General features: G+C 34.6%; 1 protein-coding gene across 1 annotated transcript in view; it reads left to right on the forward strand.

Annotated features, from left to right (window-relative positions):
* LOC150097205 (lysosomal alpha-glucosidase-like) overlaps window positions 1–26,516 on the forward strand; it is a 228,191-nt gene extending 201,675 nt beyond the window's left edge. Inside the window, exons 17-18 of the mRNA XM_090407621.1 lie at window positions 16,629–16,775; window positions 20,932–26,516. Coding sequence (XP_090263747.1) covers window positions 16,629–16,775; window positions 20,932–21,000 — 216 coding nt within the window. The 3' untranslated portion in view covers window positions 21,001–26,516. The remainder of the gene's footprint in view (window positions 1–16,628; window positions 16,776–20,931) is intronic.
* The last annotated feature ends 356 nt before the right edge of the window (window positions 26,517–26,872 follow it).

A 26,872-nucleotide genomic window follows, 5' to 3' on the forward strand; every position in this document is an offset into this window, starting at 1 on the left:
CTCCAATTCATTAATCGAAACTATAGACGAATTATCCAACGAATAATCTTGAAGATTTTCTTCTTGTATGTGATTATGATCTTCTCGGCAAAGATATTTTAAAAATGCACCCTCTTGTTTTTTCAATCTTTCTTCCTTTTTCACTTTACGTTTGCAATATTGAAAACCCGATTTCTTTTTATCCATTTTCGAAATCGAGTAACTGAAATATTTATAAATAAAAATAAACTTAATTATAAAAAACATGGACTTTAAACTATTCAGTAATTCACAAATAAATTTTTATACATTTACTTAATGAAGTATTTATCAATAATATATACCTTATAACTATATAACTTATCTATCATACATTTATAATCTAATAATTCAACAATATCATTTTCTATGAACATAATTGACAAATTTCTCAAATACATGTGACTTAATGAATTGTGTAAATATTTTCGACGCGTTTAAGTACAGAAAATTAGCGTTCACTGCTAGCATTACAAACAGGCAGTGTTCAGGGCCGCATTTATACTTTTGGAGGCCCGAGGTGCAACATCATTATGAGGCCTCAAAAATAAGCACTTTTTTTAGTTTATTGAAAATAAAAATCAACATTTCCATAATAACTAATTTTAATAACACAATACATTGATATACATATATTTGCATTTTAAAAAAACGTATAAAAATAAATCAGTTCAAATTTAAATTTAAAAAAAATCAATAACTAAAAGTTTTTTTTTTCTGGCTTTGGTTTTAGCAAATATATCTAAAATGATATAATTAATCGAGTCTATTACATCTGAATCAATGCATAATAATGACAGGTCACTTGTTTTATTTTGGTGAAAGTTGCTTCTTAAATAATTTTTTTATTCGTTTCAACGCTGAAAATGAGCATTCAGCACTTGCATTTGAAATAGGCATCATCAAAAATCTTTTTAAAATTGTTTCTATGTTTGGAAAAGTAGACCTTAACCCATCGTTTTATAAATTTGTACATATTTTTAATTGAAGAATCTTCTTCCTTCATCATTATTAAAAATTGCTTAACTTCATCAGTAAATTTTTCTGGATGAACATCAGTCCCATAAGTTTGTAAAATTTTATTAATAGTAGTCTTGTACTTGTCTTGATCTATATCGTTCTTCAAAAAAAAAAAAAAAAAGCAAAACATATCTAATCTGTCAAAATAGCTTTTTGTTCTTTCATTAAATCTAAAATAAAAACAAATCCATATGGGTATCTTGTAGAGATTTACTAGTAGCATCTATTTGTTGTAAACTTTTGTCCCACACAACTGTTAAAATTGCTGTTTCTGGTTTCTCAAAATGTTCAGCCAATGATGAGCTCTCTAATTTAGAAATAGGTTTTTCATGAGGAGAAATGGATAGTACAAGTAATGACAAGTAATGTGTCTTTAATTTCTTTATATCTACATTTATATCCAAATATATCCAAAATCTTTCTGCAAAAGATTTCAATTGCAGTGTTGATTTTGTTTGACAAGCTTCGTTGACAAGCAACATAGTTGCTACAAAAATTCTGAATAACGAAAAAATATTAAAAGGTATGGTAATAATTTAGTATAAGGATAAAAGTTTTTTTTTTAAAAGAAAAGAAAGTAATTTAAATGCAATCCAATTAAGCTTGCTAATTAAGATAAAAATAGGAACTTCATCAACTCCTAAAGTTCAGATATTCTCACTAAAAATAAAAATTTTGAATTTGCAGTAATAAAAATTGTAGCAAAAATCATATTTATGGAATTACAACATAGATCTAAATATAAATATAAAATAAAATGTTTCAGTTTTTGAAAGTTTATTTTTCACTTGGTTAGACTATAATAAATTTAGTTTCACACTTTATCCAAGTGTGAGCAAACAAAGTTTGCATCTGAAAGTTTCTTCAGGACTGGGGTAAGGTGGTACAACACTGGGAAACTCGTTGCAAAGGTGGAGCAAGCTAACATCACTCCTATCTCAGTATCTCCCATAATGCAAAACACATCTCCTTGCGGATATGTATAATGTTGTGCATTAAGGGAAGGGCCACTACCCAGACTAGTTTTGACTTTTATTAAGGTCTGTTCAGTGGAGATGTGCTTTGCATTATGGGAGACACTAAAATACGAGTGATGTCAGCTTGCTCCACCTTTGCAACGAGTTGCCCAGTGTTATACCATCTTACCCCCAGTCCTGAAGATACTTTTAAGGGCAAACTTTGTTTGCTCACACTTGGATAAAGGATTAAACTAAATTTATTACGTTTCAGTTTGCAGTAACATGCATAGTATGCCTCTCTGGTTGACAGAATGGGTAATGTATCTGCTTACCAACCACACAACTTTAGGTGAAAGGTAAATTTTGTCACCTAATGTGAGACCACTTTACTTACTGGAAGCATGGGATTCACATAAAAAGCATTATATATATATATATATATATATATAAAACTTGTATAATTATATTTTTGTCATATATATATATATATATATATATTATAACTTATCATCATGAAATTCCTGCCATGTACCCTCAAGGGGTGTACAGGATATGATAGTACTACATGAAAAAAATTACATCATTACTAACTTCCTATTTACAATTTTCCTCCAAATCAGTCTGTTACTGGTCAAGACTCCAACATTATCAGATCTTATATTTCTATCGTCTAAGGCACTTTGTACTACATCAATCCACCTATATCTTGGTCTTCCTCTGGGTCATTTTGCTGCAAACCTGGCAGAGAACACATGTTTTGCTAATCTTTCTTCGCCTATTATATATATATATAACTCCAGATTTGATTCTTTTAAGTTGCAGTAATAAGCATAATAATTCCAGCTTTAGTTAAAACGTAGAGATAATGAATAGTAACGATAACTTGCTATGCCCTCTGACATCCACTTTGTACTCGACATTTTATTCTAAAATAACTAAAATCTTGATGCACAAAATAAAAAACACTGAAAAATCAATTTAATTTATAAATAATATTAAACTTATAAATTAAATGCTCCGTTTATGTGATATAGAAACTGCTCTTACCCAACTAATTAATACAAATAGCAGCAGCACACAAAAAAACCTCTGTTCTCAGGAACGCATTTCAAAATGATAGCAAGTTCAATACTCAGCTATCTGTTCTTTCTTATCAGGATTCTGGGAAATCACAGGGTGAAATATTCTTAAGAATGTTATGGATTAAACTGACCATATATTTAATCTCTGTATTAAACTGCTGAGTCACTCAATGGTTAGTCAATAAAAGTCAAACATTTACTAAGAGTAAATTTCCAGAGAAGGAGATTGGAATTTAGTAATATTGATAAGAACAATAGACCAGGTAGTTCACAAGCGAAAACCATCTGTGACAAAATGAAACTAGTTTATTTAATTAAAAACACAAAAATACAACCAATTTATTAAATATATATTTATAGAGTTCATAATTAAAAGGACTCTAATAATAATATATTTCTACAGATGTCTCATCTTGTTTTAGTATTATCAAAATTATTAAATTATTCTGAAGCATTATGAATTTTGCTATTTTATTATTATGTTGCTAATATTTCTTCCAATGCGGCACTGTTTACAACAAAACTGGCTAAGTTATGTTGAATATATATGTTTGCAAATATACTCAAAATCCCTTTGACCTAATAAAAATGTAGAATGCTGATGAAATTTCATCAGCATTCATCATCATCATCATCATCATCATCAAATTCCTGCCATGTACCCTCAAGGGGGTGTACAGGATATAACAGTACTACATGAAAAAATTACATCATTACTAACTTCCTATCTACAATTTTCCTCAAAATCAGTCTGTTACTTGTCAAGACTCCAACATTATCAGATCTTATATTTCTATCGTCTAAGGCACTTTGTACCTTAGTCCTCTGGGTCGTTTTCCTGCCAACCTTGCAGAGAACACTTGTTTTGCTAATCTTTCCTCTCCAATTCTATTTAAGTGACCATACCGCCTGAGATTAGCTCTGCTAATGCATTCCTGGATGCTGACAATGTCAAGTTCTTTCCTAATATCCTCATTTTTAATATGATATTGCCATTGATGCCATCTGTTCACGCCTCTAATCTTTCTCAGGACTCTCATATCTGCGGTCAATAGTCTTTGGTCAAGTGTTTTACTTCTGACCCAGCTCTCAGATCCATAAGTTAAAACTGGTTTGAACATTGTCTTGTATACAGCTAATTTAGTGTTCCGACTAATTTCTCTCTTATTCCATATGAATTTATTCAATTGACTTCCCACCATACCAGCTTTGCTGATTCTGTTGTCTATTTCTGTATTTAATTTACCATCTTCAGTAAAAATCGTGCCTAAGTAGCTGAAATGTTTTACTTGTTCCACAGGTTCTCCATTCACAACACAGTTGACATTTTCAATGATTCTGCCTATTTTCATTGTCTTTGTCTTTTTATTGCTGACCTCTTCATACCATATCTATTACAACAGCTATTCAATTTAGTCAGAGAATCTTGCAGACTTGTAGCAGATTTATTTAGAAGTATAACATCATCCGCATAAAGCAAAGAGCTGACATTAACATCTCCAATTTTGATATCAGGTTTAATACGACTTTCCTTCATAATGTGATCCATATAGATAATAACAAAGGGGATAATGTACATCCTTGTCTCACACCAGATTTAACATTAAACCATCTTCCTGTACTTCCTTCAATTCTAACTGCTGACTTACAACTCAAATAAAGACTAAGTATTGCTTGATATAATGCCCCATTGACACCATATAACTGCAGGGTATTGAATAGCTTCTCTCTTGGCACCTTGTCATATGCCTTTTCCAAATCGACAAAACTTAAATACAGATCTTTGTTATATTCCCATGCTTCCTCGACTATTTATCGTAAAGTGAAGATCTGATCCTGACAGCCTCTATTTGGCCTGAATCCAGCTTGTTCTTCACTAAGCTTTTCTTCCACAATTCTTCTCAACCGTTTCTCAAGTATACTTGCATAGATCTTGCCAGGAACACTTAGTAGGGAAATACCTCTGTAATTCTCACAATCAGTTTTATTTCCCTTTTTATATATGGGTACTATGAGAGCACTACTCCAATCATCGGGAATTCGTCCCTCTGTCCAGGCTTTCTGAACTATGCAGTGCAGCCACTGTAAGACATTTATACCACCATACTTCAGCATTTCTGGTCGAATATCATCTACTCCTGCTGCCTTTCCACATTTCAAGCCTTTGATAGCTTTTTCTACTTCCAGTATGGATATGTATTCCTGACTGCATGCCTGGTCAGTGTTTTTTATCACTGTACTGTCATCACTGCTTGTTTCATTTAGCAGTTTTTCAAAGTAATTACTCCATACTTCAAGGATATCTTTTTCTCCTGTTTCATGGCACCTTTATCATCTCTAACTCGTTTTACAGCACTGTTTCCTCCATTCCTAAGTTTCTTCAACAACCTCCAGAATATTTTCCCACCTTCTTGATATTTATTTTCTATATTCTTGCCAAAGTACTCCCATGACTTTTGTTTAGCTAGTTTTACACACTGTTTAGCTTACTTACATTTGTCTCTGTATTCTCCAAGAGCAAAAGCTGACTTATTTGCCAGGAACTTTTGATATGCTTTCTTCTTTTCCTTCACTGCTTCTTTAACTTCCTGTGTCCACCATGGAGTTCTGAGTTTTCTATCCTTGCAGACAATATCACCACATGCCTCTCTGGCAGAATCAATCAATGTTTTCTTCAGAGTTTGCCACTGAATCTCGAAGGTTTGATTCCTGTTCTCAAACTCTTTCATTTTTTCTTCAATAATCTTTCTGTATTTTAGTCTACAGTTCACATCTGAGAGCTGCTCAACTTTTATTCGCTTTAAAACTTTCTTACATGTTATTCTTTTCAATATGAAATTTAATTTTATCCTGCTCAAGACTAAATAGTGATCACTTCCAATTTCAAATCCTCTGTACACTCTGGTGTCCTGCACCAGGGAGAAAACATCACTATCAAAAATAACATAGTCAATGAGACTTTTCTTATTCCTAGCCTCTTCTCTCCATGTGAATTTGTGCACATTTTTATGTTGAAACATGGTGTTAGTAATAACCAGTCCATGTCCTGAGCAGAAATCCAACAGATATTTGCCATTATTATTAGCTTTGCTCTTTTCTCCAAATTTTCCCAAAATATTTTTGTATATTTCACAATCATTTCCTACTCTGCTATTTAGATCCACAACAAGGACCAACTTTTCCTTTTTCATTGTGTCAGTTGCTTTTTCTAAAGCGTCAAAAAATTCCTCCACTTCTACCTTAGTAGAACCTTCTGTGGGACCATAGGCACAAATAAGTCTCATTGTTCAGTTCCCCATTCTCATATTTGCCCATATTACTCTACTCTACTTGAGACTGACTGCCATTCAAGAAGATTAGCCTCGTGTTTTGTGTTGAATACTATGGCTACTCCTTCTTTTCCTTGATTTTCATTTCCTGAATATAACATTTTGTATTTATTGTTCAGAAAGATCTTACCAGTTTTGGTCTTTTTTGTTTCAGTCACCCCTATTATGTCGATCTGGTACTTATCTAATTCCTCACGTGTGTAGAGGCTTAAGTGCTGTGAGGACATCATGTTGGAGTCTTAATGGATTTTTTACAACACTCAAAAAGAATTAAAATAGACTTTAATACTTCCTATATTTCATCCTAGTCACTAGGACATCTACGGGGATTACAAAAAAAAAAAATTAATGTAACATATGCACAAATAACAAACAATACTAAGCCCAATAACGTGGGTGACACTAAACTCCTATCTAGGTAGAGCGCCCTCTAAGGGCAGTAGTAGGTGGCCTGGAATGTAAGGTGGGAACTCTGGTGATGAGTGTTTCCCAAATCTTCGGAAGCTTAATGCAACCATATTTATTGAGATTTGGTTGGTTTTTGAGAGCTGCTGCTGCTTCTAAGAAAAGTCTCTCTTTCTTGAATTTGCTGTGGTGGAGCATGGTGGTTTTCTTCCATCATACTCTGTGGTTGGTGTCCAAAACATGGTCAGCCAAGCCTGAATGGCCATAGTTGTGTTTGAAGATGTAAGACTTGTGTTCCTCTAGACGGATGGATGCTGATCTGCCTGTCTGTCCAAAGTACGCCAGCTTACAGGAACAGGGTACTTTGTAAACTCCAGGCAGAGAGAGAGGAGGGAGCTGATCTTTCGTAGAACGGAAAAGGGTAGCCAGTTTGCGGTGGGGCTTATATGCTGTGTGTAGATTGTATTGTTTTAGTATCTTGGCTATTTTTTCAGATGTGCCACGGATGTAGGGTATGGTGATGGCATTTTTAAAATCTTGTTGACGAGAAGGAAGTGGAATGGATGAGGAGTTGATTATTTTTTTGATACTGTGATCGCTGTAGCCATTGGAGAGGAAAGTGCTGTGTATGTGGTTAAGCTCATTAGTGAGGGCGGTTCCACTGGAACAAAGATTGTGGGCTCTCTTGGTAAGAGTTTTAATAATGCCATATTGTTGAGAGGGGTGGTGGTGGGAGAGTTTGTGAATGTATCTGCCTGTGTGTGTGGGTTTTCTGTACGGTGAAGGTAAGCGTATCATTAGGCAGGCGTGTGACTAAGGTGTCTAGGAAGGGTAAACAATTGTTCTTTTCCTTTTCCATAGTGAACTGGATTCTTGGATGTAGACTATTGAGATGACTGAGGAAGGAGTCTAACATGTCTGGGCCATGAGGCCAAATAGAGAACACATCATCTAGATATCATAGCCAGATTGAAGGTTTGAGTGGGGCTGAGTCTATGGCTCGTTTTTCGAAATCTTCCATATAGAAATTGGCAAGGGGGGGTGAGAGAGGGGAACCCATGGCAGTTCCCTCTATCTGCTTGTAGATTTTGTTGTTCCACGAGAAATATCCAGAGTTAATGGCAAAGGAAAAGAGATCTAAGATGTCAGAGGGAAAAACGTTTTCTAAGAGAGATAAGGTGTCAATTAAGGGAATATTGGTAAACAAAGAGGAGATATCAAAGCTTACCAATATGTCTGTCTTCTTCAAGGTTAAATTTTCTGTGAGGGCTTTAAAGTGGGTCGAGTTTTTTATATAGGAAGGGGACCTTCCGGTGAGGGGGATCAGAGAGTTGGCCAGCTGTTTAGATAGTCTATAGCAAGGTGCATTGGTAGCATCTACTATAGGCCTGAGTGGGGAATTGGGTTTGTGGATTTTTGGTAAACCGTATATTCGGGGGGGACGGGAGCAGAAAGGTTTAAGTTTTTTCGTGACATCTGGGGGCCAGGAGGATACTTTTTTGAGTAAAATTTTAAGTTTCTTAACTTGTGTTTTTGTGGGGTCGTGTTCTAGCGGGATGTAGGTAGCGCGATCGCGGAGGATAATGTTCATTTTACGATTGTATTCGCTGGTATTAAGGACAACTGTGGCATTACCCTTATCCGCTCTGGTGATGACGATACTTTTTTCTTTACGTAGTTTCAGGCTTGTTTTGTAGTATTGTTTGTTATTTGTGCATATGTTACATTAATTTTTTTTTTGTAATCCCTGTAGATGTCCTAGTGACTAGGACGAAATATAGGAAGTATTAAAGTCTATTTTAATTCTTTTTGAGTGTTGTAAAAAATCCATTAAGCCTCCAACATGATGTCCTCACAACACTTAAGCCTCTACACACGTATTCTAATCATCCATAGAGAAGAACTATCACGCAAATCCAAGCAATACGGTAAGTCAAAACTACGACTATCTAGGCAACTAAATAGGCTGGCCTTTTTAAAACGATGTCTTGACACAAGAGTGATACTAAACTGCGTTAAAATGAAGATCAATTTCCATTCTAAAAAAGCACTTCGTATATATAAACGTGCCAGCCAGGCATTACTCCGCGAGCAAATCGCCTCTACACGTGCTACCCTCGCAGTGACGAACGCCGCCATTGGCTCCTTACATTCAGAGCTCTCCACCGTTCTTAACCCTGAACTTTGGTCGATTCTTTCTGGCATTTCGGAAACTTCCGCACAGAGAGAATTCCAAAAAATAAAAAATAAACACATCAAGTAATTTAGCAACCTTGTGAAAAACAAACCACAACCACAAATTCAACCTCTCCAGACAGTAATAAACCTCTCTTCGAAAAGGCTCAACGACGATGCCGTCAGCGCCCTTTGCCTCGGCCATAATTTTGCCGTCACTCCGAAGGAAGTGCCGGTGCTTGACGTAATGGTGAACATCGAACGTGGAATCGGTCGCTTACCGTCGGAGATAGCCAACAACATCAGACTTGACGTAGCCAACATCCTCGCGCATTCTTCTCCGCCAAAAAGTAATTTATCATATGCCCAACGCACGGCTCTCCTGAAACTACGTAAAGAAAAAAGTATCGTGATCACCAAAGCGCATAAGGGTAATGCCACAATCGTTCTTAATACCAGTGAATATAAGCGTAAAATGAACATTATCCTCTGCGATCGCGCTACCTACATCCCGCTAGAACACGACCCCACAAAAACACAAGTTAAGAAACTTAAAATTTTACTCAAAAAAGTATCTTCCTGGCCCCCAGATGTCACGAAAAAACTTGAACCTTTCCGCTCCCGTCCCCCCCGAATATACGGTTTACCAAAAATCCACAAACCCAATTCCCCACTCAGGCCTATAGTAGATGCTACCAATGCACCTTGCTATAGACTATCTAAACAGCTGGCCAACTCTCTGATCCCCCTCACCGGAAGGTCCCCTTCCTATATAAAAAACTCGACCCACTTTAAAGCCCTCACAGAAAATTTAACCTTGAAGAAGACAGACATATTGGTAAGCTTTGATATCTCCTCTTTGTTTACCAATATTCCCTTAATTGACACCTTATCTCTCTTAGAAAACGTTTTTCCCTCTGACATCTTAGATCTCTTTTCCTTTGCCATTAACTCTGGATATTTCTCGTGGAACAACAAAATCTACAAGCAGATAGAGGGAACTGCCATGGGTTCCCCCTTTCACCCCCCCTTGCCAATTTCTATATGGAAGATTTCGAAAAACGAGCCATAGACTCAGCCCCACTCAAACATTCTATCTGGCTAAGATATGTAGATGATGTGTTCTCTATTTGGCCTCATGGCCCAGACACGTTAGACTCCTTCCTCAGTCATCTCAATAGTCTACATCCAAGAATCCAGTTCACTATGGAAAAGGAAAAGAACAATTGTTTACCCTTCCTAGACACCTTAGTCACACGCCTGCCTAATGATACGCTTACCTTCACCGTATACAGAAAACCCACACACACACAGGCAGATACATTCACAAACTCTCCCACCACCACCCCTCTCAACAATATGGCATTATTAAAACTCTTACCAAGAGAGCCCACAATCTTTGTTCCAGTGCAACCGCCCTCACTAATGAGCTTAACCACATACACAGCACTTTCCTCTCCAATGGCTACAGCGATCACAGTATCAAAAAAATAATCAACTCCTTCCCCATTCCCCTTCCTTCTCGTCAACAAGATTTTAAAAATGCCATCACCATACCCTACATCCGTGGCACATCTGAAAAAATAGCCAAGATACTAAAACAATACAATCTACACACAGCATATAAGCCCCAACCCAAACTGGCTACCTTTTTCCGTTCTACGAAAGATCAGCTCCCTCCTCTCTCTCTGCCTGGAGTTTACAAAGTACCCTGTTCCTGTAAGCTGGCGTACTTTGGACAGACAGGCAGATCAGCATCCATCCGTCTAGGAACACAAGTCTTACATCTTCAAACACAACTATGGCCATTCAGGCTTGGCTGACCATGTTTTGGACACCACCCACAGAGTATCATGGAAGAAAACCACCATGCTCCACCACAGCAAATTCATGAAAGAGAGACTTTTCTTAGAAGCACCAGCAGCAGCTCTCAAAAACCAACCAATTCTCAATAAATATGGTTGCATTAAGTTTCCGAAGATTTGGGAAACACTCATCACCAGAGTTCCCACTTTACATTCCAGGCTACCTACTACTGCCCTTAGAGGGCGCTCTACCTAGATAGGACTTTAGTGTCACCCACGTTGTTGGGCTTAGTATTGTTTGTTATTTGTGCATATGTTACATTAATTTTTTTTTTTGTAATCCCCGTCGATGTCCTAGTGACTAGGACGAAATATAGGAAGTATTAAAGTCTATTTTAATTCTTTTTGAGTGTTGTAAAAAATCCATTAAGCCTCCAACATGAAGATCTAATTCCTCAGCTAGCTCCATTTCTTTGCCATTCAGCCTTCTTATGTTGATAGTACCGATCTTTAACCCTGGTGATGTTGAGTTGGGGTTTGTTTTCAGATTTGTTCCAGTAGCTGACTTTTCGCTGTTCGTCCTGGTTCCCTGGCGAAAACAACGGAGGCCTTGTTTAACCGGGCGATGCCCCAGGCGGCATGAAATTTTGTCATGTTGTACCATCGTTTTTTTTATTTTGGTTTAACCAATAAGAATACAATTTGGTCAGCTAATCCCAAATTGGCAGCTCATCCTTGTTCGTTCAGTATCAAAGTAGATACCCAACAGGGTGCACCACGAGAAGGTGAGGATTGGACATTTGGTCAGAAGCCCTGGTCGGTTCTCCGCATTCCTTTAAAGGCTATGTGGAGGTCTCCTCTCAGTTATACAGCTTTGACCCTTAAGCACCCTCAAAATTTTATTTGACCTATTTTTATTTTATTCAAATTTTTATTTGACCTAATAAAAATGTAGAGTGCTGATGAAACTTCATCAGCATTCTATCTGTTAAAATGCAATTACCCCCCCCCCCCCTTCCATTAATGGATTATTGTCTTTATCTGCACTGTATTACTTTGAATTTCTTTACTGTCTTACAATATTTGACTCTTTTTTGCTGCACAATTTATTTATTGTGTCTCTTTCCAAATAAAAACGAATTTCACATGTGCAAAAATAAATAATCAAAACGTTTTTTGCATTGGAAATATTATGTCAGATATTTATATTTTTTAAATAACATTTATTGAAATAAATATGACATTTTGCTTTCTTTCCTTGAAAATAAAATTATGTGTCGCACATTTCAATTTTAGGAATGTTTTTTTTAATGAAGAACAAATGGTATTAAGCTTTACTCGGGATTTCCGATTGCGAGTCTTTTTAATATCAAAAATTTATATCCAATGGTATTTTATCAGAGATTCTTCACCTTTGTCTTTTGCTTTAAAATAAACAGTACAATTACTTTGGAAAAATAACGAATTCAAACAAAAAGAAAGTGCACATATGTTATCTAGCAGTATTTTTGTCGTGTGTGTGTGGGAGGGGGTGATAATTTTGGGAGGGGGGTTAGCCATTAAAGAAGAATTAATTCTCTGTTATGAAAATTTTGGAAATAAAAATTCATTTTGATGCATGCACCTACATGTTTCGAAGGATAAAGTGCAGGGAAAATATCGCTACTTCAAAACTGCCGCATAATACCGAAAATATGTACATAACAGTTGGCTTCATAACTGCCATTTATTTTGATTTGTAGGGAGTGATTGGGGGAAACCAGAAAGTTGAAATGTAAAAACCTTCAGATTATGTTTATAAAAATTATGCATTACATGATATGATTCAAGATTTACATATGATTCTCTATAAAGCAAAATTTAAAAGTGCGAACCTTCGTGCAATCTGTGAACTAACCTTCAAACTAAGATTATGAATAAAAAAGAAAACTTAATTAGGAACAGATGGAGGCTGTATTCATTTTTAGGTTTGGATTTTCATGAATTTATAAAATAATTGTTTGACAAAAATAATTATCTTCAATCAAGTTCTGGGAGAATTTTAAAATGTATTGGTGATTAAAATAATTACCCCAAAAATTGATAGTGACATTGATCTTCCAAAGTGATACAATATGAAGTGAAGAAAGTATGAAAGGATTTCTTATTTTGCGTTGGCATTAAAAACTATAATTATACGATAAAAACAAGCAGCAAAATGAATATAACTCATTGGTATTTAGTCTGATATAACTTAGATTCTGGTTACCGAGCAAACGGCAAGCAACTGCGTTTCTTGCTGTAGGCAACTGAACATAGCTACTTCATACGCCAAGTAATCTAGTTAAGTGTTCTTTTCAGCATGAAGGATTATTGCCCCTTCTAATGGACATGACTGTCAAACTGCACTTCTTATCCATGTTCTTTCAGCTGGTGGACAGAATATTATCCAGGTTTGCTGGACGTGTATATAAGTCCAGTAAAGAAATAGTACACTTCCATATATGAATTTTATGGAATACAGGAGTTCCTATTAGTTTTATATGTAGCAAAATCTGGCGTCTGAAGTCTTGACGCCCATAGGCGATTGCCTAGGTTTGCCTAATGATAAAACTGACCCTGATGCCTATATAGTAGGATTTGAACCTGCAGCCTATTGGATGGAGAGTGGATATGCTAACCACTCAGCTGACATGGCCAGCAAAAATTAACTACCATTTTAATATAGTTTCACTTTTGATTTAAGAAGTCTGATATATATTTTACAATATTTCAATAATGACAGTCTTTTGTAAACAGAAAGTGAGTTAAAATAACTTACTACTAGCAAAGGAAAGCAACCTTCTTCTTATTATTACTATTACCTGACACCTCCAGGGAGTCCAAAGACTCATCGAGGGAGGGCACCCACTCTACAACTCTGTCTCCACCAACTACAACGAACCGGAACTATCGTCATCATCTACATTGCTATCTATCACCCATCACAAACATCCATGCCCACTGCAGGATTCGAACCCACAGCCTTTTGGCTGGAGAGCAGTCAGAACTAGAAGTATCAACCAGTCGCTCAGAAGTTTCCATGCAGTCTCTATCACTGGATGTTTTTTCTTTCAAATGGTGAGACTACTGACAAACTAACAGAATGCATAGAGCATGATGAGGTGTTTGTAATGGCTGAGTTTACAAAACTACTCCTGTTGTTGCATTGATGCATCTTCATTACAACCACAATGAAGATGCATCATCTTCTTGGCTAATTCCTTCTTATTCCTTATGGTTTATTCAGCTTGTTCCATACCATACCAACTATATCTATTTATTATATATACATATTATACATTATGTTATATACTTATTTATTTCTCTTTACTTCATTGGGAGCATAGGGCCTCAACCATGAATCTCCATCTGACTGCTTTGGGCTTCTTTCTCTTCATCTGTGTTTAGATCTTTCCAATCTTTCTGAGGTCTACTTCTACTCCTCTCCAGTTCATCTTCAGTCTGCCTCTCTTACTCTTTCCTTGCAGATTCCACTCTAATGCTTGTTTGACTTTGTCTTTTTCAGGTTTTCTTAGTACATATCCTATCCATCTCCATTTTCTCTGATTTATGTGATATTGGTTTTTTTCATTATGTTATATATTATACATTAAATATGTATCTATTTATCAGCATTATTTTATGTATTTTCAAATTTAATTTGCCATCTTCACTCAAAATTGTGTTTAATTAGCTCAAATTTTTTACTTGCTCAGTAGGTTCTCCATTGAGAATGAATTCAGTTTAGTTAATGAATAATGGTAACTTATTTGATTCATTTATCCATTTATCTACATAACCGAGTTTCGGCATATCTCTGACTTTGATATTAGTTTTTAATGCCTCTTCATAATTTGATCTGTGTTTTTTAGTTAGTTCTACCCATAAAAGTCTGTTATATTCATTCAGCAATAAGGTCCACTGGGAAAGTGAAGAATGGATATATGTTATATCCATATGAGCAAAATATTCAGAGCATTAAATAACTCTGTAATGGAATGTGATGCATATAACATGCAGATTAATACAATATTAGTGTAGTACATCTCAGACTCATAATAAACTTATGGGCATACTATTCATCATCAAACCATGACCATGGGCTCACTGTCTGTTGGTGTCCAATACCTCCTTAACTATCTTCTTCCATCTTTTTTTTGTCCAGTGCAGAGTGCTGCAGTTTCTGTAAACCCATTCCACACCAGTCCTTTATGTTGTCTATCGATTCTCTGTATGGTCTACCTCTTCTGTCTACTACACCTTGCATAATACTAAACACAAATGTCTTTATCTTCCAGTCCTCACTCATTCTGCAGATGTGTCCAAATAATTGCAGCTTCTGTCGTATAATCTTCTGCATTAGATTCTCATTTGGTTCTTCTTCCAAAAGAGCTCATTTGTGATTTTCTGTACCCACCCTAATTTTAGAATCTTCCTGTAACAAGTTCTTACAAATTCTTGATTCTTTTCTTGGTTCCCTATTTATTACCTACTTTTCAGATTCATGCAATACATTGCAGAAGATGCATGTTTCCAGTACTCTTAGTTTTGTGTGCAGGCTGATAATTTTAATTTTCCAGATGTTATCCATGACCTTCAGATTTGTTCTTCCCTTTGCAATCCTGATCTTTATTTTTTACAATCCAAATCATATGCATTTTATTTCCCAAATATGTGAATTGTTCTACATTTTCTACATCAATTTCATCCACTTGTATCTTTTGTTTCATGTTCTTCTCACCAAATACAATGATATTTGGTGAGAAGAACAAAGTTTTTAAACAAATGTAAATGTTAAAATAGATTTATCAAAATGTAAACATCTTGTATATTTTTTTACTTACTGTTCTTGAGAATCAGACTATACTTTCACAAATACTGCAACTGCAACTATTGCAGAGAACTTTGATCACAATCAGTGGATGTACAGTAATAAAATCCTTCACACAGCCATTGCAGATGTTATTGTGAATGTTCCAGTATTTCAGTAATCGAATATCATGTTCAAATGACTACAAAGCTTTAACTTAGAGAACCAATAGAAAAATGGAAGGGGTGTTGATTTGTATCTATATAAAGGAAGACTTGGCTCAGCTTATACTTGTTAGACTGAGCTTCCTGGAATTGCAACAATATGCTCACTGGAAGATGTCAGCAGCACTGATAGTTTTAGATTGCGTTTCTCTGAATTGATATATAGCACTTGTTTCAGAAGAAGTGAAAGCTGATGTCAGCAAACACATGTGGATGCTGTTTGGAATGAAGAGATTTTTAAAACTTAATTTTGTGCACACCTCTCCCTTTTATGGTGCCATCAAAATATGGCACACAACTTGCACACCTGTTTACCACGATCCTGACTATTATGACATATAACAATTAGGCTTCTTTGAAAATTAAGCTTTTTTACTCTGTGATTTCTTGCTCATATGTTTTCATTGTTCACTACTTACAGAGGAGTGCCTGAATACTTTTGAAAATCCTGCATACATGGGTTTGCAGAAAACTATGTTCATTGAACATTATTGCAGATAATAGTAAAGATTTTTCTAATACATAAAATTAACTTTAGAAGCAACTTCTTCAGATCCATACATCTACATAAAAATAAATTTCTTAAAAACAAGGAACTTATTTTCACACTTTTGCTAATTCATTTTTATTAAATATTGAGACTTAATGTTGTATATGAATATGTCATTTAGAATTTTTAATAAAGTAAAGCATAGAAAACACACCATTTGGCTTGTATATTTTAGATAGGATTGTGATATATATAACATAATAACAGTGAGTATAATTTCCTTTTTTTAGAATGCTGTAACTTCAAAGATTATGAGGAAGGAATTTGACACAAGCATGGTTCTTAGTTATTTCTCTGTGAGTGGAATTAAAGTAAAGCCTCTTAAAGTAACAGTTAATGGACAGCAAACTGCTTTCTCCTATATAGAGGAACTTCATGTAAGTAATGTTGTTTTGGAAAAAATACTGTTAACTAAAACATTTATTCCTCCCACACACAAAACTTAATAATAACCTCTGCTATCTGACTCCAGACACTTAAGAAATCAAAAGTTAGTTTCTTATTTGATAGGCTGCCAGCATATTCTGAGAGACAAGCAAAAAAAAAAAAATTTTGTAATCAACCCAAAGAGGATTAAAAGCTGAGTCCATATAACTTTGCTGATACTATACACCTCTGAAGGTCTCAGGGGTAAATTTTTAGTATGTATATGGTAGCATTAAGTACAGTCCCACTTCTGACCTAACATCAGTCTGATGTTAAGCCAGTAGTGGGACTTTACTGCTGTTATCTAACCTTTGTTCTTTAGCCGCTTCACTATAATTCCCCACTAGTGCATTGTTTTTTTTCTGACATATGCAGTAGCAATACTTGCACAACTTGAACCAAGGCTTATATACTATGACACTTGATCTACAGTTCTTGTCATCATTTGTCCTGAGTAGTTGTATGAGCTTAAGTGGGCAAAGCATTGATTCTCATCTTGATCTGTCGTGAAATCTAAGCAGAAGGACAGTCCTATCCTTGATCCATATATGTTAGGAGAGAACATGCTTATCTTGTAATATAGTTCAGCCAGCTGGATGATGTAGCATTAAAGCCCATCTCCTTTGTCCAGCCAAGATAGTCGTAATCAGCATTCTTTAATCAAGCACCTACTATAATAATCATCTTTAATACATAAAGTCCTAGAAGCAGCAAGACATAATTCATAGGGAGGGAAACCCTCTTAAATGTGGATAGATCTAAACTAGTCCTTAACCATTGCAATGAGGGAATCCTGTGAACTTCACAGCTTACAATGGCATGGAAAAATGCTAAAGGCATGTTATGAGGAATATGTAACAACAGTGGACCATAGAACAAATGGCTGCATCTGTCCAGGACAGTACTAAGAAAGGAGCTTAACTTAGTACCAACTTATGGTAACGTCTAGGAGGTAATTACAAATGAACAGCTGCTGTAGAAATTTTTGAAGAGAAAAGAGAGAGAGAAAGAAAAGATCCTAGAGTGTGAGAAAGAGGAGCAGCCTATTGCCAAAAAGAACATCAAGGTATCTCTACTCCTCCAGACCAGGATAGCATACGAGACACTTCTCCTTCAGTTTCTTGTCTTTACTTCTTGTTCAGGTGAAAACATACTTTGTCACATTTATATTTAGGCTCAGACTTGGAAGAAGTTTGACAGCTCAGCTGGGTAATCCTTCAGGGTCCTCCCTAGTAGATGATATAAGTTCTTTGGGAATGCCATAGCATTAAGAGTAGTTGTGTGAAGTAAATAGCTAATATGGCTTAGAAGAAAGTAAAATACTCGATGACAAAGTTGAAAAAAAAAAAAAAAAACAGAAAAGATGGTTATCTTGGCATACATCCCTAAGTGTGTAGGATATCTGCTATTTAGCGATATCAGACTATCTTGCATCGTTAGCAGCAGCTGATTTCGATCAAATAAATAAATAAAAAGGAAAGGATAACTTTTGATTTTATTATTTATGATGCATGTAAACATTTCCTAAATGTACAGCAAAAAAATGCATTATTTCTTGTAATTAGAAATGTTTATATAAGAAATCTTTGTATACTTATGGCCAGTCGCAAACTGTTTGATTGTGATATTTATTTGTAAAAAGGATTTGCCTTTAATATAGTTTTTTATTTTGGTAACAAACTTGAGAGAAGAAAATATTGAACTGTCTAATGGCATTTTCACCATTGAAGAACTGCTATCTTGTTTACACCAAGTGATTTTTACCTCATTGCCTGTTTACCACATCAGGCAGTAGTGTGCTTGCACACAAAGATTGTACTGCCAAAGAGGAAGTTGAATTAGTGAGTGAGAAAGAATAATAGAACAGCTATGGCATTGATTAGAACAGAGACTATGTTCTAAAAAGTTAGAAGTTTAGGGGAGAAATAGTTTATAGTAATTATTAAGCCAAAGAGATTGAAAAGAGCATTATGAGGGAAACAAACAGTTATCTCAAAATTAACGGATGAATTTCTTTTGAATGAAACTAAGTTGTGGTATAGATAAAAATTATATATAGGTTCTCCCAAAGCAACAGACAGTTCCTTTTGATACGTTATGTAGTAAACGTATTCTAGTTAAACACTGTAAACCTGAAAAAGATGAATTTTTTTTTGTGTGTATGTTCAAGGACAAGGAAGAAGTTTCCATAAGGAAATAAAAAAACTAATCGATATTGCAGAGAAGATATGAAAGAAGAAATGCATTCTTTTTTTAAGAAAAGTTGCATACAAACTATTTTCTTGTTTTATAAGAAAAATAAGTATAAGCTAAGTAATTTATATTTTAACGGCCATTATTGAGAGCAGAAGAAACTGTCTTATAAGTTCGAAGTTTGTGTGATCTTATGTTGTTTAACTGTGTTAAGTTTGTGGTCCCTTTTTCTCTTTAGGAGATAAGTTTATTTATAATGCAAATTTGTATATAGTGCTTGCAAAACAAACATTTTACACACACACTGTTAAGACAATACCATGAATCTACACTAATATTAATTATTTGTAAATAAAGATATTATTTTTGAATTTTTTTTATCTCTCACTCAATCTCTTAACTTATTATAATAATAATATCCTGGATCCAAATCTGTGATATTAACCATCCCAGCAAGTTAACTTTGGTAAATGACAACCTAGGAAAAATACAGACAACACAAGTACTTGATGTTAATCTCATAACTAGGATGATAGTAAGAGAATTGGCAGAGTAAATCTTGTAAACATAGGCTAGTAAAGCTTCCTGAATAACCTGCCATAAATGACACTCAAACTGTATGGCTTGAAGGAAGACTGTCAATGACCTTCTGGATGTCTAGAGGTACCTTAAAGAAAGGCTGAAGTTGACACTGGGATTCAGAGAGAGAGAGAGAGAGAAGAGAAATAAGAATGACATTATCAGCACAGCCATTCACAGGAATGAAGATCCTCATCTAAAACCCTGGATGTGCAATGACCTTGGGGAGAAGACATAGGAGAATGGGAGCAACAGTAACTGGAGAGTGCAGTTTCAACCTTTCTTTTCAGAATGAACATTATCTTATATAGATATGATTTGATAAGCAGAAGTAAATCAATTAAATATGGCAAGATAAGTAGAGGAGACCACCTGAAGCTCAGCAGCATTAAAGCCATTTGATCCTACAGCCAAAGTATGGGAGAAGACTTTGGTTCATCAAGAAGATGGATCAAAAGCTTCTGCTTCTAGAATGAACCTTGGGATGGAGGGAAGAACTGAATCAAGTGGGTGTGGTTGATGGTGGAGTGTAGAATACAGCTTCTCATACATCTTACTTTGGAAGTGGAGAAGATATTCCCCACCCTCAGTTCCAGATGTATGTATAACATTCTCATAATTTGTCTTCTTATGGACACACTGAATGCAGCCAGATTGCAAAATCATGAATGTAATGTATCCAAAATAAAAGATTAATGGAACAAAGAGTCTTTGAAGTGTCCCAAAGTAGTAGTTGACCACAGTAGGTGAGAGGAGGATTCCAATATCTGTGCTTTTATTTTTCAGGCTGAACTCTGTAGATTTCACTGCATAGCACCCCTTACTCATTCATATTCTCAGGTTTATAAACTGAATGTCAGTCATTTGGGGGGGGGGGGTATGGAATCTTTCCTCATGACATTTCCCTAAACAGGCTTGTGTGATTGGAGAGGAGAAGAATATCCATCACTAAGTGATGGAATTCTCCCACATTGTGGAGTGGTGCATTATGATAATAGCGTGAGACTGTTCCAGATTGACTATGAAAGGTATTAATTAAGAGGACTAATATTTAAAGTTTGTTTAATTATTTTTATTTCTTTGTGTTATAAACTCAGTAATCACTGTTAACTTTGGACAATTTTTATTTTGAAGTATCATACTACTATAATTATACTTGATAAAGTTAAGAGAGCATGAAAAGCTTGGGATCCTTCATGAAGGAAGACTAATTTCATCCTCATGGAGACTTGTTGCTCACTATTTTTAAGTGTGTTAAAGCATAGTAATCAATTCATGATATATTACATTGATTTTTAGTACTTTGTTAAACAGAAATTACATTTTATTTTTCAGATCATGTCTCTCACCTGTGATGTATCATTGTTAGCCCCACTAACCATTGAATGGAACTATGTTATATAAATAAAAATCAAAATGGTTGACTGGCCATCTGGTGTGGTTCTGTTTTATTAGAATTTTATATTTTATAATTATTATTTTATATACTTTTTATATTGTATAATTTAATGATATTACAATTGGAAATAATGAAGTACTGCAACAATTAAAAAATTGTTGCAGTACTATGAAAGTAACATTATTTAATACACAGTAATATTATGTGATTAAAGTGATTTCGTAGTTTTATACGGGAGGTTATTCTGAAAATTTGGATTACAAAAAGAAAGGATCAGTGTGATGATTATTCTATTTTTTTTGACCACTGATTTTAATTCAATAATAAAATTAGACTGGGATATATTGGCCGAAGATTTTAATAACAAATTGAGCCGACTAGTTTTGCCAACTTGACTGTTGGCTTTGTCTGAGCATACATAAGGTGATAAAAAAATACAGCTTAAAACAGGTCAAGAAAGAAACATAAACAAGTACTAAACATTATACAAATTCAAAAGACATGTTACATCAAACGCATGGAGCATGTGTGATGTCAGATATTGTTATGCAAGTGCGTTCTGTAATTTGCAGCGAAGTTGAATTCTGGTGTGCTAAGTGATCTTATGAGGGTCTTCCATATGTCAGTAAGGATTATCCCTTGGTTCCTATTGGCTTCAATATTGTTAGAAATGTCTTTGTATAAACGAAAGCATGTCATATCTACCTGGCCTTCAGAGGCTACTGAGTTCAGATTCTAGTATGTTGTATTCTTTCTTGTTTATACAAAGACATTTCTAACAATATTGAAACCAACCTATGGTCACATTTAGATAGCATGATTAACAATAGTTTCAATAGGACTTTTTTAATCAACAAAAAAAGGCAAATCAATAAATTTAATACACTATATGAAAGAAGTTGTAATTCAAGACCTTATCTTCCAGACAACAAAATTGTCTTCAATTTCTCCAACCATATCTTAACACATGCGGAAGTCAGCATACTAAAGAAAGGCTTTAATTTCGCAATTACTCCAGATTTTATTCCAAAAGTGGACATTATATGCAACATAGAGAAAGCACTTTTGTCTTTACCTGAACCGATAGCTAATGATCTAAGATTAAAAAGCACTATTATCCTCTCATCTTCGAGACCACCTAACAAAAATATCACACCTCTAGAAAAAAGAGCTCTGTCCAATTTGAAGAAAAACAAAAGAATTATCATCCTAAAGGTGGACAAAGGAAACTCAACAGTCATCTTAAATACCTGAGATTACATGACAAAGATCATGGAGTTACTCTCGGACACATCAACTCACAGTGAATTAGATTTGGATCCCACATGGATGAACCATAATGAAACAATTAACCTTTTACGCAATATGAACAGTTGGCCAACAGACCTGAAATAGAAATTAAAGTCGTTACATCCACTGACACTACGACTATATGGTTCTCCTGAAGTTCACAAAACTGGAATCCCTCTACATCCTATAGTGGATGGAATAAACTCTCCCACCTACTTGTTGTCAAAATACCCTTGCCCATCTTATGAAAGCACATATTCGTAATTGTGATATGTATATAAAAAATACACAACATTTCATTGAAAAACATCTCAATCTCGGAAACAGATATTCTCGTGAGCCTAGATGTGGTGTCTTTGTTCACCACATCTCAGTGGATGAAGTCATCAACATTTTGGACAACCTATATCCTCAAGATATTACTTCTCTTTTCAGACATTGTCTAAAATCAAATTTCTTCATATGGGTCCCCCCCCCTTGTGCAGATCTGTTTATGGAGAAACTAGAAAAAGAGATTCGTTCACAATTAGACCCAAAACCAGTTGTCTGGTGGAGATATGTCGATGACATTTTCATCATATGGAGAAACACAGAAGCTGCACTTTTTGATTTCATAAGATAAACTCTTTCCATCAAAAAATAAAGTTCACCTTAGAAGTTGAGAGAGATAGAAAATTACCTTACCTTTTTTAGATACCTTAATTGCAAAAAACAAGTGGATGGACATATTAACCTAACAGTTTTCTGCACACCGACTCACACTGGCCAGTATCTGCACTTTCATCTTCCCACCATATATCTCAAAAGTTGAGTATCATCATACATATGCTCAAAAATAGAGCTACTTGCATCATAACAGAAGAGAAAACTCTCAAGGATGAATTAGCTGACATATCAGAAACCCTAAAAGACAATAGCTATCCAAAAAATTTAATTCAAAAGATACTTTTCTCCAACCCCTCCCAACAGCAACCCAAAAAAACTCTATACAAATTTTCCACTGCCATTCCTTATGCTGGGACAATTTTATAGAAGATTGCAACACTTCTCAAACCATATGAAATAAGAGTAACTCTCAAACCATTTAAGACAGTCTGCAGCTTGTTACGATCACCAAAGGATAACAATGCTTTCTTCAAACATACTGGCGTTTACAACATCCCTTGTTCATGTGGTTTAAATTACATAGGACAGACTTTCCGAAGTTTGAAGATAAAGAAAAAATAACACATTGGCGACGTTAACAATAATAGAAAAGATAATTCCGGATTAGCCCTTCATTTCTCGAATACTGATCCCAACATTGAATGGAACAAAAGTTCTATGCCGTATTTAGAGGAAGACTTTTGTAACCAAAACTTCAAAGAAGTTATTGTAGTAATCCATTCAAAAGGCAGCCTTAATAGGAACCAAGGGATAATCCTTGCTGACATATGGAAGATCCTCATACGATCACTTAGCACACCAGAATTCAACTTCGCTGCAAATTACAGAACTCACTTGCATAGCAATATCTGACATCACACATGCTCCATGTGTTTGATGTAACATGTCTTTTGAATTTGTATAACGTTTAGTACTCATGTTTCTTTCTTGACCTGTTTTGAGCTGTTTTTTTAATCACCTTGTGTATGCCCAGACGAAGTCAGCAGTCAAGTTTTTGAAACTAGTCGGTTCAATTTGTTATTAAAATCTTGGGCCAATATATCCTAGTCTAATTTTATTATTGAATAACGATTATTATTTGCAAGAATAAATGTAAGTAATTCTTAAGTAATATTTCAGAAGTCATGCTGAACTGATTGAGGTACTTATGAAATTCTCTCCCCTTAATGTTTTACTTTATATATATATATATATATATATATATATATATATATTAGTGATATCTTGTGATGATCTGTGATCATATTAGTTTGCACAAAGCCAATGGTGCTAATTCATATTTAAATCAACTGTGGTATGTAGCTTTAATAATTTCTATGCTTTTTTTTTCTTTTTTTATTTGGCATTGAAAATGAAATGAAATCTAGTTAAAAAAGCGAGTTGGTTAAAAAAAATATTTGTCCTTTAACATGCTGTATATGCAGATAATGACTAAAATACATAGTGATAAAATGGTCAATAGATTTTAACCATGCTTAGTTGTGCATTTAATGAGATTTTTATTACTAAAGTGAGAGATTAATATGTAATCTGTTGTGAATAGCTTATCTTTAGACTTGTTGTAGTTAGTAATGATTTTTTTCAAGTATTAAAAGAGAAAAGTGAGTCAACCTCTAAGTGCCTCAAACCTCATTCTACAATAATGAATCCATTGAACATAATATAAGGTTATGGCATAATATCCCTATGTATTATACAAGTCCACTGTGAATAGTATTATTTCTGTTTCTCTTTTGAACTTTTTCAATCACTACTATGTTTTTCTTTGATTAACACTTTTCACCATACTGTGTAAATATATTTCTGTAAACTTGAGATGATTGTTCACTAGTAGTACAGTTAGAAAGCATAGCTGATGTTTACCCCTCAAGTATATGCAACACAAACATTGATAGATGGAGAAGACATTTAGCCTTTATCTGCATAGTAAGTGCAGAAAAATAAGACTAAAAGCTTTGAGTACATTCTGACATGCTGTACTAGGAACTTTTATTCTTCATGTTACCAGAAAAGAATTTATGTTGATCTTTCATTTGGAGATTTTTTTTCTGTTCTCCTTTTGGTATGCTTAAGATAATGTGATTAATTATTGAAACTGCAAGGAACATGCTAAGCTCAATCTCTTGCCACAGACAACTAACTTTGCTTTATAAAAACCTAAGTTATGCTATAGTAGGGCGGTTAAAATCCTGTATTCATGACCTACTATAACTGTTCAGTTGCATGTTTTTTTTTGGCCAGAGAAGAAAGAGTTTGCCTTACAGTATGAAACACCCTTAGTCTCAGTGGAAAACGCTTATGAAAAACCAGTTAACTCACCTTCAGGTGAAAAATTCATATAAAGGCCTTTTTCATTCTAGAATGCAGTCCAAATCGAGATCTTTTTCCAACCATGGGTGTGTGTGTGGGGGGGGGGGGCATCAGCATTAATGATTGACCTGTTGACGGCTCTCAATCAATCTCCTCATTATTATTTCTTCGATACATAAATCATGTTGGTTGGAGACCAGAGATGCTACCCATTTCACCAGCACATGAATTTCAAATTTGTCTGTATGCTGAACTACTTTGTGTAACTAATAAAATATTTAAAAAATGTAATCAGTTTGTCTGTTTTTGAGTAACATTGTGAATTACCTTTGCCTACAGTGGAGACTGTAGGGATGGAAAATATATGCACAACTTAAATTTTAGGACTAATTAATGAAGTACTTGAAGGAATATTAAAATGCTTTAAGTGGCTGTTGAAACTGGTTCAGTGAAAAGTTCCTTTTTTATTTCAAGAAAATTAGAATGAATGTACACATTCATTAAATTCATCTCTCACTACAGCAAACATTGCTTTAATGAACACCCACTAATAAAACTAATGAAAAGTTCCAGAGCCTTAGTGTTCTAAGGAAATTTACTATACATAATTATTTCTCTCGTGCTTATGCTGTTGTGATAGTTGACTGTGTCTGTGTTTTTAGATTTTCCTCTTCTCATCATTACTATAGATAATAGTTTACTGCCATGCTTTTTTGCTAGAGAACCTTATTTGGTTATTTAGAATTGTGCAAATATAATCTAAAATAAACCATATTTGAGAAGCTTAATAAAATATCTCCAGCTATATTTTTGATGTTTCCAGAATAAGCAATTGAAGCATAAAACATCTCTTGTAATAACTCAGCATGGCTACAGTTTTGTATGTATTGAAAAAGATATATTTAAATAATTTATTTTAGAGGATGTAGATAAAATTTTCTAGATGTTGTAAATTAGTAAAAATATAGTGATGATTTTATTTCCACATTTATTTTTTATTAAAAAAATGAATGTAAAATTAAAGCTACAAAACACAGCCGAAAAAATAAAGATCTCTTTGCTTTGCCGGGTCTTTCACAATGCAATATACCAAAGAGCTTCATTCTGAACAACTGTACTTCTATTTCAGATTTTCTTTTTTTTTTCCTATATGTTAAATTTTACTTTTTAAAACTGATGCTGTTATGGATATTTAGTAGATATATATTTTTGTGATGTTTGAATTAAAAATCAATAAAATGTATACAGTAACCTTTGTTAGTATCCCAAATCTTTTCATAATCTACATCACAGTCAAATATCAAACAATGGAACAGAATTTAAATATATTAAATTTAAAAAAATAAGATTGCCGAAAGGAATGCGTGCATGGCACAAATATTCTTATAAGTTTGACCCTATTTGCCTCTGGGACTGTCAGGTAGGTTGGAGGAGATGGTGACTGCCTTGGGGAGCTGTTTGTAGAAGGCACTGATTGCAAAAACAAGTAACTACTACTTACTTATCCACTCTGCTTCTTAACATATCAACTTTTTTTTTCCTGTATACATTTTGCTACTGATATTTCCATGCCTAGTTTTATTATTACATGGCATGGATCTAAGAACTCAT

Source organism: Typopeltis vanoorti, chromosome 17 (genome assembly GCF_054136105.1).
Source record: "Typopeltis vanoorti isolate ZY-2024b chromosome 17, IOZ_Tvanoo_1.0, whole genome shotgun sequence".
Classification (NCBI taxonomy): domain Eukaryota; kingdom Metazoa; phylum Arthropoda; class Arachnida; order Uropygi; family Thelyphonidae; genus Typopeltis; species Typopeltis vanoorti.